Source organism: Sciurus carolinensis, chromosome 7 (assembly GCF_902686445.1).
Source record: "Sciurus carolinensis chromosome 7, mSciCar1.2, whole genome shotgun sequence".
In the NCBI taxonomy this organism is placed as follows: Eukaryota; Metazoa; Chordata; class Mammalia; order Rodentia; family Sciuridae; genus Sciurus; species Sciurus carolinensis.
In genome coordinates, this window is record NC_062219.1 from 15,626,319 (window position 1) to 15,638,735 (window position 12,417).

Sequence of the window (12,417 nt, forward strand, 5' to 3'; positions counted from 1 at the left end):
TTGTAAGTTGAACAGAAATCTCCAGGTACACAGCCATTATTTCAGTTTTTAGTTATATTTTAAACGAAGCTTAAATTCTGAATAATGCACAAGAATAGTTTGGCATACAGTCATTCCCCTAATGCAAATGAAAGTCCAATTCTAAACTGTTGATGTTAATTTACACCGACCACACCCCGCAGGTGCAAGGGGTTGCATTACAAACATACCACCTGGTGTCCAGGGAGCAGCTCGGTCCTTGTCACCAAGAACAACAGGCCCCTGTATCCCTGACACAAAGCATACCCTTGGCTGGAAACCAACACATCTGAGCTACCAAAGGCAAACGAGCTGACTTCCCGGAGACTGCTCTCTGAGCATCTGTTCCCGGGGGACCCTGGGATCATTGGCTGGAGCAGCAGGTTATGTCTGGGGACCCTGGGAGGAATCTCATTCTCTTAAGGCAACTGCCATGTGTGATGGAGATAACTGGGTCTAAGAAATGAACTCCTAGTTAGAAAATCTGCACTCGACCCTGAGGAAGGATGACAGTGAGGAATTCCCGTGGGTGATCTTTGATTACTCAACAGAACATTACATGTCAAAAGAAAGGACTCGATAGGCATATGTGATTTTAAAGATCCCACCCAGATGAGGGAAAAGGGCCTTCAGGGGCAGAACCTGGCAAGACCTAAGGACACTCACATACCATTGTGATGTATCTGCTCCTTCCCCTGATTTAGGAACACCTGTGTGCTATGCAGGAGCATGCTGAACCAACTCAAGGTGAATTTCCTAAGGTCCGGGTGGTTTATCATATGTGCTGCCTTTACTGTTTATGTCCGTGATCATATTTAAGTAATGTAGCTTAAGAACTTGCTTCAGTTTGAGATAATGGATAGTCTCACAATGAGACTACAATGGTCTCATCTCATCTAAATGTAAGTCAGAAGTGTGTAGATGGATGGGGTAGGAGGGGATAGAAACACTTGTCTATCTTGTGGTGCGACTCTGATAGCTCCTTTTAGATTCTGTCAAAATTTTAGAGGAAATGATGCATTTCTAGAAACTTCCATCACCCTGACATTCCAGTTTTCATGGCAGAAGGGTGCATTTAAATGAAATTGTAAGGATCCTTGTGATGTGCACAGGGATCTCATCAGGTGCTGTTTTGACCATACAGGATACAAAGCTGGGGTAGCTGTGGGAACCACACAGGTCAGCAGGATGCTCTGCAAGTCGACTGGTTCTCGGGGAGGCTCAGTTCTCTTGGGACCCTCCATCCAACACAGATGGATGAGGCACCTGGTGAGATGAGAGAACCCAGAGGCCAGCGCTGGGGAAGAATGTAGTACCGAACGCATCTGAGCAGTGTCCGCAGAAGGTCTGGTCTAGTAGGAGGTGACGTGGGATGCCAAGTAGAACCAGGGAAGGAGGCTTTGAGCAGCTGCAGCAGTCAAGGCTGGATGCCCCAAGGTCTTTAATGGCAGCTCAGTCATAACTGAGAGAGCAGGACATCCCAGGGTGGGGGAAGAGAGATTCATGAATGCCAAGCTTACTTGGCTGGACAGTGTGAGGAGCAACTTTCCACAGGACACCCCAGATAGTCCTGGCACAGAGAGGAAAGAGCTGGAGAGAGGCTGGCAGGCCCAGGGCAACCATGAGTGAGTGGCTGTAGGGAGGACAGAGCGGGAGACCATCGAGTAGGGTCAGGGATGACACAAAGAAGGGGCACGTTTCCTTTCCCCTTAGAGTGCTTTTAAAAATTACTGTGAAATATGAGACACACAGACATAAAAAAAGACATTATTTTAAAGTTCTACTAATTTGAGACTGGGGATGTGGCTTAGTGGTCAAATTCTTGCCTACCATGTGTGAGGCCCTGGGTTCCATCTCTAGTACCGCAAAAAAAAAAAAAAAAAAAGTTAAAGTGGGAAATTTTGTTATGAACATTTTTAAAATAAAAAATTCCAATGTATGTACATAGCTATAAACAAGATATAAACATATATATCATATATATATTTATTTATCTAAAATTTGAGTCTCTGGTTGAAAATGCCTTAAGTCTAATTAAAAGGAAACTCATAAAACCTCAACAACTGTTCAAGTTTGATGCTTTAAAGAAATATGAAATCATTTCTCAATAATCAAACAAAACAAAACAAAACATGCCCTGCCTTTGAAAAGACCAGTAGGGGAGAAACCACCCCATGGGAGGGGCAGGGAGAGTGTCAGGTTCAGATGGGAGGCTGGCTGCCTTCAGGGTGCCCCTTCAACCAGCCCCCACTGCGATCAAGAGCAGGGCTCCATACAAGCGACCGGAAAGACCTTCTAACAAAACAAACAGGATCCTGTCTTGCAGTCAAGGTCACACCTCAAAATGTTTGCAAGGTCAGAGGAAGGATATGGAGATGATTTTCAACCTCAGTTCCCAGTTTAACAAACAACGTTCAGACTCTGAGTTTCGAGTCAAGTTTTCAGTGACAAACCTCCTACTTTGCAAAAAATGACTCTTTATGACATCATGGATGGCTCCCAGTTCTCACCCAGAAGCGTAAATGCCATGGGGTCTTAGTTTAATTTGGTGAGGACTTTTTCTCATGGAACATTAGAAACTCTGGTTTTTGCTGGGCAACAGTGGCACATCCCAGGGAGGATGAGGCAGGAGGATTCCAATTTCAAGGCCGGCCTTGATAACTTAGGGAGACCGTGACTCAAAAGAAAAAACAACTGGGGATGTAGCTCAGTGGTAGGGCATCCCTGGATTTATTCCCCAGTCCTGGGGCATGGGGGAAAGAACTCTTCTCTTCTATAAACCCTAAGGGACATACTAGGCTTCTAATGCCTAGTTTAAACTCACTTAAAAAAAAAGAAACCATGCCTGGAGTTTGATAGAGTATTACTCTGAGTTTTTTTTTTTTTTTTTTTTTTAATATTTTTAGTTGTAGATGGACACAATACCTTTATTTTATTTGCTTTTTATGTGGTGCTGAGGATAGAACCCAGTGCCTCACACATGCTAGGCAAGGGCTCTACCACTGAGCCACAACCCCAGCCTTATGAGTTACTTTTTTTTTTTTTTCCCTGAGGATTTAATCACCAGTCTTTCCAATTTTTTACTTTGAGACAGGGTCTCGTTATATTGCGAGGGTCTTGCTAAACTGCTGAGGCTGGCCTTGACCTTGGGGTTCTTCTGCCTCAGCTTTCTGAGTCTCTGGGATTACAGGTATGCGCCACTGTGCCCAGATACAGAAAAATTCTTGAAGATCAATTCGGGAGACTTCTCTGGGAGGTGAGCATGACGGGAAAGAGAGTTAACATGGATTGGCAGCTCTTATGCTGTAGCATTTTATCCTGAGCTACTTTCTTTTTATTTATTTATTTTTAATTTAACTTTTTTTTTAATTTAAAAATTTTGAGACAGGGTCTCAGTAAATTGCTGAGGTTGATTTTGAACTTGCTATCCTCCTACCTCAGCCTCCCGAGCTGCTGGGATTACAGGTTTGCACCACCATGCCCAATACCCTGAGACATTTTGTCCTGTCCTCACAGCAACCTGGTGAAGGTCATGTCAATGTCAGATGCTGCTGTATAGTGGAGTAAGCTGAAGCTCAGAGATTAGTCAACTTGCCCAAATTTACATCCATAGGAGAAGGCCTGGACTAGATTGGAATAGTGACCCCAAGGCTTCAGCCTTGTCATTACAATGCAGTACTCCCTGCATTGGGTGTCCATTGGTTATGGGGCAAGTTCATCACCTTCCTATCTTTTTTTTTCAGTACTGGGAAAGGAGCCCAGGACCTCATGCATGCTAGGCAAGTGCTCTACCACTGAGCTACACCCTAGCCCTACCTTCCCTCTACAATGCAGAGCGAAGCCTACCTTCCAGATGGGATTTAGTGAGGCATGCCAGAAAGAATGTCTGGAAGAGGGAATTCTTAGCAGATGAAATGTAAATGCAGATTAGTTTTTATCTCTGCTGTGACATGCCCCTGTATGCGTGCAGACAGAGACCCTGTATTAGTCAACAGGAAAGATGCAACTGTCAGAGGTAAAACTGGAAAAGTCAAAGAGAAGTTGGTTTGGGGGAAGACTTTTAACAGTCTCTTAAAGGGGACTGTGATCTCTTAAAGGACTGCAAGGAAACACTCTCCTGTGTTCCAAATTTAAATCCATTATTTTTCACAGGGTAGTCTTCTTTTGGGCAACTAGGCCATTGCATCTCATTTTGCATTTTTGAATTATTATTCTGAATCAATTAGCTGCTGCCTTAGGAACTACATAATCAGAAGTTGCCTGTTCTTGAATTAGAAGCTACTCAGGTAAAAATGATGCAGAATAGTTCTTTAGGTAACAGCAGCTGCTTAACTCAGTTTCTATAAAGCTCAGCAAGGACTCTCGAGTCACAAGGGCAGATGGCTTCTTGCTTTAAGTGAGCGTTTATTGTCAGAAAGCTTGGCACACTCCTGTCTCGCCCCCAGTCTCCCTGGGTGCTGGGTGCTTCCATCTCTCTCTAGCTGTCCCTCTTTCCATTAGGGTTTGGAGACAATTTCTACTTTGCACACAAAAGTAATCAGGCCCAAGCTCCTGTGCTACTACACATTCACTAAAATGAGCTCAGGTTTCTTCTCCTGGAACATAAGACTGAAGTGGATCAGAGCAGGAGATAAGATGCCAAAATCCTGTACTGAATACAGGTGTCCCTCCTGATCTGCAGGTTTTGCACCAGCAGTTCAACTAATTGAAAGTATATGGGAAAAAAAATTACATGCATACTGAACATGTACAGACTTTCCCTTTGTCATTATTCCCTAGGTAATTATAATATGAAGCTGCTCCCCTACCCTTTACTCTGCAGCCATTTCTCCCCCTCCCATCTTACAACCTAGATCGTCAGTCTGTGAACATCCTAGCTAGTTATTGGTCCACTAGTCAGCCTGCGAGCCCCCTTCTCAACAATTGAGGCCAACTGATTGTTGTTAGCCTGCCAAATTCCACTACGTAGGAGAAGCTTCTGCGCCATTTTCTTTCTCTCTCTCTCTCTCTCTCTCTCTCTCTCTCTCTCTCTCTCTCTCTCGGATGCTCTGGTCATCCACCTAATAAAATCTCTGGTGTGAGTTCCTGTGTCCTGAGTGGCTTTCTGGGTGCTGTCACTGGACCGCAACTCAGACCAGGCACCCCAGAGTGCTTGCTCCCCTGGATTCAAGGGTCTGAGCTGCCCTGGGACGCACAGAGCCAAATTTTTCTTAGAGTAATGCAGTAGGACAACTTTTTTTTTTTTTTTTTTTTTTTTTTTTTTTTGATACAGGGGATTGAACCCAGGGGTACTCTACCACCACTATACTCCTTCCTCCCTCCCTCCCTCCCCCCTTTTTCTTTCTTTCTTCCTTTCTTTCTTGTACCAGGGATTGAACCTAGGAGCACTTAACCACGGAGCCACATCCCCAGCCCTTTTTTATATTTTAGTTAGAGACAGGGTCTCTTTGCACTTCATTACTGAATGCACCATCGAATTCAGATTTCGATATGGCTACAGACAAGGTGACAGAGGGTCTCACATTAGCTGGAATCTTCTTTCCAGATGAGGAGCTCAGCTGTCGGAGAGACAGCAAAGGGGACAGGAGCACCAGCTGTGCTTTGCATACACTACCCTGCTGCCAAGGCTGAGCTGCTGAATTCCTTGCTTCTCAAATTCAGCATCTCTGTTATAAGGCAAAGGAGAGGGGGCTGGCAGAGGGGCCTGGAGGTCACCTATCGGATGTGGGCCTTTAGACCTTGGTATTAAGCCTCTGCCCCCTTCCCCAGCAGAGCAGAGGTTTTGCAGCACGATCCCAATGAAGCCAGAATTGGGGACAGGCAGTTACTGTAGAAACAGGGGATCGGGTCAAATCAAGGAAATGGAGGCTGTGAGAGCCATCTGCCTCTGGAAGTTGGAGACTGCCCCTGGGAGAATGGAATATCAAGGCTCTCCAGAGCCCATTGATTACCAAATTTACCTGTCCTTGTCAGGGACTACAGGCAGGGAGCTGCTAATTAATGCCCCCTGGGCCCTTACCTGGCTGAATCACTTTGGCCCTCCCCTGCCTATCCTTTCTCACGTTTTTTGCATCTCACCTGCAAAACCGGGCCTAGTCAGTAGGCAGGAAGGAGAAGGAAGCGGGGAGAGAACTGGAGAACAAAAGAGACCTTAACTTATAAAAGACATAGGGTATGCTCACTTCTTGGGATTCTAGAATATCAGTCATGACCCCCTTCTCCCTCCCAGGAGAAGTCTGTATTACTACTTTTAAATAAAACCTGCTTAATATGCTTGCCTTGGCGTGCTTCTCTAGGGTTCAAACTTCAACATTAGAGGAAGCAGAACTCTCCACTGGTAAATGGCGGTATCACCGAGAGCAATGGGAATTCAGAGGTGACGATGGTGCAGAGCAGGAAGAAGCTGGATTTAATTTTTTGAGATCTGCTGTACTGTGTGGCGAGTATAGACAATAACTGAGCACCGTAAGTCTCAATAGCATGAGGAAATCTCAGATGTTCTTACCACAAAAAGGTTACATATTTGAGGTGATGGATTGGTTACTTCACTTGATTTCACATTGTATTCAGGGATCAAAGCATCACTTTGTACACTATAAACATATACAACTACAATTAGTCAATATAAGATTAATAATAACAATAAATGGAATGCAGAAAAAAATTAAAATCAGTGGAAAGAAAAAGGGCTCCTCTTAGGGTTAGCTCACGCCTGAGACAGCCCAGCTCTTTCCTGTTACTCTTCTTCCTGCTGGACTGTCATCCTCCAAGAGAACCACAGCTTGTGAAACCACTCATTTAAAAACTGCCTTTGACACTCAGGGTGGGGCTGCTGCATTCAGGTGGCCACGGTCCGAGGCACTCACGCAGGGACACAGAAGTGGGTGTCCTGATGGTGGTTTGCGTCGAATGATCTGGGATTCTGCTAGGTGTGCTTGACACGCTGGCACAGGAACCAAGGATCACCTCCGCCACCCGCCACTGAGGTGGCTTTGGCAGGCCTTTGGCCTGCTGCCTGTGAGGTCTGCTTTATGCTCAGCTTCTCCGGAGTCAGAGAACTCCCAGTTTCCGATTATAGTTTTCTTTATGTTGATCCCAAATTTCCTCTCCCTATTGATCTCAAACACCTCCAAAACCCAGAATATTCTAATCCTCAGATAGCCTTTCCACATGACCGACCTCTTCCAGATTAACCATCCCAATCATCCCCCGAGTCCTTCATTCTACAAGCTTGTACTGAGCACCAACAATGTCCCTTATTTGGCAGGATTCTGTCATCCTTTGATTATTTGTTTTAACTTTGTAGTAGGGTGGATGAAACCCTGGGGCACTCTACCAATGAGTTACCTCTTCAGCTCTCTTCTTGAGACAAGGCCTCACTATGTTGCCTGGAACTTCCAATCCTCCTGCCTCCGCCTCCCGTGGAGCTGGGGTTAAAGGTGTGCACCTCGTGCCCGGTGCTGATGTTCTTACTTTTAAGCTGGGTCTCTTGAGTCACTGGCCTGCTTAGCTCTGCCTCTTTCTGGCTGTGGGACACAGGGCAGATTCCTTCAGCTGTTTGTGCTTTAGCTTTTTATCCACAGAATAGAAAGATTTCATCCGTTCTTGCCCAAAAGGAAGTCAGGACTACAGAGGGGAACATATGCAAAGTGTCTACAGAGTGTGACACAGAAAGCCCTCTTCAAGGCAGTCTCAGCAAGAAGCTGACCTCGAGCTCTTGCTGGTGCAACTCAGAGCTTAAGGATAATGTTACTACGCCCTCTCTTCACTAGCTTTTTTTTTTTCCTTTCCTCTTAACTTATAATGTTGATTTATATGAGCAGGAGAGAGGAGTGGTGTAACTCTGTGACATCGGAGACACAGAAAAGTGGAATGTGAGAGGGAAGAAGGAAGGCGTGAGGCCACTGTTGGCTTGAGGGCTGAGCTCTCTGGCCGTCACAGACGTCCTCTGAGGACAAATCCACTGGCCAGGACAAAGCCCACGAAATGCAGAAGGGAGATGTCAGGTGGTTACCAGGATAGACCGAGGCGGGAGAAATTCAGGTTGCCAGGAGAAGGAGGCTGGGGAAGTTCAGATTTTCAGATTTAAGGCTCATTGTCTTGATGGGTTAAAAATTTACTAGAAAATCCAGCAATCTCCCTTCTGATTATATAGCCAAAAGAAATGAAAACAGGGTCTTGGAGACATTTTGATATATGCTCATAGGCTACTATTTTTTCCTCAGTGCTGGGGGTTGAATCAAGGGGTTCTAACACTGAGCTACATCCCCAGATCTTTTTATTTTGAAACAGGGTCTCACTAAGTTGCCCAGGTTGGCCTTGAACCTGTGATCCTCAGCCTCTTGGACAGCTGAGATTACACCTGTGCGCCATCATGCCCTGCTGCTGAAAGGCTTTGAACACAGGTGTTTATACCAGCATGATTTACAACAGCCATGAGGTAGAAATGACCACGTGTCCATGGACAGATGAATGGATTAGCAAAATGTGGTGGGCACCTACAATAGAATATGATTCAGCCCAAGGAGGAAGGTAACTTCCACACACCCCACAATATGCATGAGCATTGTGCTAGGTGAAATAATAAACTAGACACGAAAAGCCTGCAACTGTGCAACCCCTTAAGTAAGGTACATAAAGAAATCAAATCCACAGACAGAAGGTGGGATGGTGATGTGCGGGGGCCATGGGGAGGGGCAATGGAGAGCTGCTAGGTGGGTTCGGAGTTTCAGTTTTGCAAGATGAAAACGGTCTTGGAGACTGCTTGCACGACACTGTGCATGTACTTAATACTGCTGAGCGGTGCACCTGAAGATCGTTAAGATGGTGAACTTTGTGATGTGTATTTTACTTCAGTGGAGGGAAACTCGCACACACACACACCCACACACCCACACACGAGGGAATGCGCCACACCAGAAACGGACATGGACTATTCCCCTAGTGAGATTTCACAAGTCTTAGGAAATTGCTTGAAGGTCTCGTTCCCAGGCAGCCGACTGGAACCCTGTTCTCCAAAGCACCTCCTCCCTTGGGCCTGCTGTTTGGGAGCAGAGAGCAGGCTTCAGCAGCACAGGTGTGGGGCCTGGGACTGGGGCTGCCCTGGTCAGATGGCTTAATGTCTTTGATCTTCGGCACCCCCACCTCCTTTTTTAAAATATAGTGCTGGAGGTTGAACACAGGGCCTCATGCATGCCAGGCAAGTGCTCCCCGACTGACGGACATCCCCAGCTCTGTGTGTCCTTCTGGCAGGGCAGTTCTGAGGACCAGCTGGGAGGACCCAGGTAGGCAACGCTTCCAGTACTGAACTGAGGCAAGAAATGAGTCTCCGTTCCCACCGCCGGAGTCCCTGTGATTCTGTCTTACCTGAACATCATACAGGAACTGGAAATGGCTTCCTTTATTTGCAGCTTCTCTCACGGCTCGAGCCAAGTCCACCGACCCTTTTCCACCAACCGACCAGTGATAGCAGGGGACCGCATCAAAGGCGCCGGCCCGCTTCGCCAGCTCGCACACCAAGTCAATCTCTGCGCGGGTGTCGGTCCTGGTGATGAAAATCTTTGTGGTTTTGCATCTGTATTCACTTAGCGATGTTTTAAAAGAAAGACTAACCGTTTATACTCCACTTCGCTCCCTAACACCGAATATATTTTAAACATCAAAAGTGGTCACATCATGTTTAAATAAATCAGACTTCAAGAAAAGCATGGCAAAAAAAATCCTCTCTAAGGCAACACAAATATTTCAAGTCGGTAAGGGTTTTTATAGAGAAAATTCCATAACGTCTTCCTGTGATCATTCAGTCTTTCAGCCAAAAAATGCTCGGTGGAATTAAAGCAAACAAACAAAAAGCTAAGGAAATGGAAATCACTATATATATTTCATTTCCTTAATAATATTTTGAGGACACACTGGCTAAAATGAAATCAAATCAAACAAAAACAGTGAGAGCTGAATATTTCCATGTACTTTTTAGATAAGGACAAATCCAAGTTTAGTTCACAGAGGTCCCCACGACAGCACCCCCATAAAGCAGGAGACTTGACTCACTTGAAGACGTTCAATGCCACCACAACAGGCACCCCAAAGAGCTGAGCGATCTGAATTTGCTTCTGGAGGTTACAGCAGCCGTCAGCCACCAGCTGGATGTTCTGTAAGGGGTAAGTAGAGCAGGTGTCACCTCTCATCAGACCTTCCCACTCAGCTGGCCTCAGCACCCTGGCAGGGTTCGCTTACACATCCCCTCACTTTATTGTCCTAGAAGCTTTTAAAGAAGACCCTGCATCGCATTTTGCCTCCAAGGAAGATGGGTGCAGAAGGAAGAGGTTCATTTGCAAAATAATTTACAAAATCGTTTTGGGTCCAATGACATATTTGGGTCTTGAATCTGTCAACTTTTTTTGTTGGTGACTGGCTGCCAGGACCCAAGCAGCATGCTGATGCTCTGCAGGCACAAGGCCCTGGGATGGTGAGGAGCCCTGTCCATCTACTCCCGGTTGAAATCTCTGGTGCCACCTGAGGGAGCTAAAAAGTACAATTACCAGGAAATCAGTCAATTTATGGAGGAGTCAGGTGGCTCCTGCATTGTCTTCCAAGTTCAAAGAAAACATGGATATAAGCTTCATATTTATTTCTGTCCTGGAGACCTTGAGGTCTGGTGGCTCAAGTAGCTGTCCTGGGAGTATAGTAGATAAACCTATATATCTATCTTTCCTTGACATCTAAGAGTTATGCCCCCAATTTTTTTTTTTTTTTAGTAGTGGGGCTTGAACCCAGGGAGCTTACCACCTAGCTACAGTTGCAGAATTTTTATTTTTTTATTTAGAGACAGGGTCTTGCTAAGTTACTTATGGCCTCACTAAGTTGCTAAGGATGGCCTTAACTAGTGATCCTCCTGCCTCAGCCTCCTGAGTCACTGGGATTACAGATGTGCAAAATAAATGCTTTTTATCTCTTTATCCCACCCATTTCCTTCTGGATTCTTAGAAAAACACATTTAAACACATTTAAAAAAATGTTTTTACTAGGAATTGAATCCAGGAGTGCTGTACCACTGAGCTATATCCTAAGCCCTTTTTTAAGTTTTTTGTTTTTTGAGACGGGGTCTCATTAAATTGCTGAGGCTGGCCTTGAATCAGTGATCCTCCTACCTCAGACGCTAGAGTTGCTGGGATCACAGGTGTGTGCCAGAAAGACACATTTCTAAGAGGCCACTGGTGGCAGAACATTCACGGATGGTCAACTGCAAGCCAGTGATGAACTGGACCAAATGATCTTTCACATAAGTATCCAAATAGTCCCTCTTACCTCCTCTGTATATTCTTTCTTTAGAGGGACCCCAGCAGTTACCTGAAATAAAAAGAGATAATAACTAAGAGTAATCCCATTGAAATCCTTTCTATAATCAAAAAAGTTCACTAATCAGTCACTTTTGGGAAGGTGGCCCTACGTTATACCAGGATTTGTCAGCATTGGTAAAACGCGGGCTAGTGGGAAGCTTTTAAAATCACAGCTGTCTGGGTTCCCACAGGCCCAACCCATCAGGACCTCTGGGAATGATCCTAATTTGAGCCAATGCTGAGAATTTTTATACCGTTGACCATAATTCTAACACAAAATAGAACTAAGAATGTTTGATTACTGATTTACATAGAGTGCAGCATCGTTCTAACTCATTTTAAAGTAACAGCCACTGTTTTTTCCTTTTTGGACTAGTTTCTCACGACGCCCTGCGCCGTGGCAGGGAGCATGGTGTGTGACCAATTTTAGACCAGACAGATTAAAATGATTGTTAATACTCACTTAGAAAACCTAAACAGTTCTATATTCATTAAAAAATAAGTTTGGAGTTCTACCCACCCCCCCACCACCAAGAAACAGGCCCAGGCAGGTTTACAACTTTGAATAAACAAAATATTCTAATGTTACACACATCTTTGCAGGGCACAGAGAAAAGAAAGAATCCTCCTCAATTTTTTATTCTGTGTGCTAACATCTCACTCATATAGCTGTAAAAATTGTATCAAAATGTTTGCAAAACAATTAGCAAATTCAGTTATTTATAAAAAAGATAATATATGACCAAACTGGGTTTATTCCAGGAATGTAAAGCTCATTTACTTGTTTTCTTTTGTGGTGGTACTGGGACTTGAACTCAGGGGTACTCTGGTGGGTTACATCCCCCTCCTTTTTTATTTTGAGACAGGGTCTTGCTGAATAGCCAAGGCTGGCCTGAACTTGCAATCCTCTAGCCTCAGCCTCCCGAGTAGCTGGGATTACAGGCGTGCACACTATGCCTGACTTCATTTGTATTTGGAAGTAATTTAAGTAACAACACTAAAGAGAAAAACTAAATCTTTGCATAGCTGAAAAAAATTCAACTTCTATTTATATAATAAC

At 44.9% G+C, this 12,417-nt stretch overlaps 1 protein-coding gene across 1 annotated transcript in view; it reads right to left on the reverse strand.

Moving 5' to 3' along the window:
- The window catches only part of Mthfd1l (methylenetetrahydrofolate dehydrogenase (NADP+ dependent) 1 like), a 202,129-nt gene that overhangs the window by 69,020 nt on the left and 120,692 nt on the right, over positions 1-12,417 (reverse strand). Inside the window, exons 22-24 of the mRNA XM_047559648.1 lie at positions 11,326-11,367; positions 10,069-10,169; positions 9,385-9,562 (exon numbers count right to left, since the gene is read on the reverse strand). Coding sequence (XP_047415604.1) covers positions 9,385-9,562; positions 10,069-10,169; positions 11,326-11,367 — 321 coding nt within the window. The remainder of the gene's footprint in view (positions 1-9,384; positions 9,563-10,068; positions 10,170-11,325; positions 11,368-12,417) is intronic.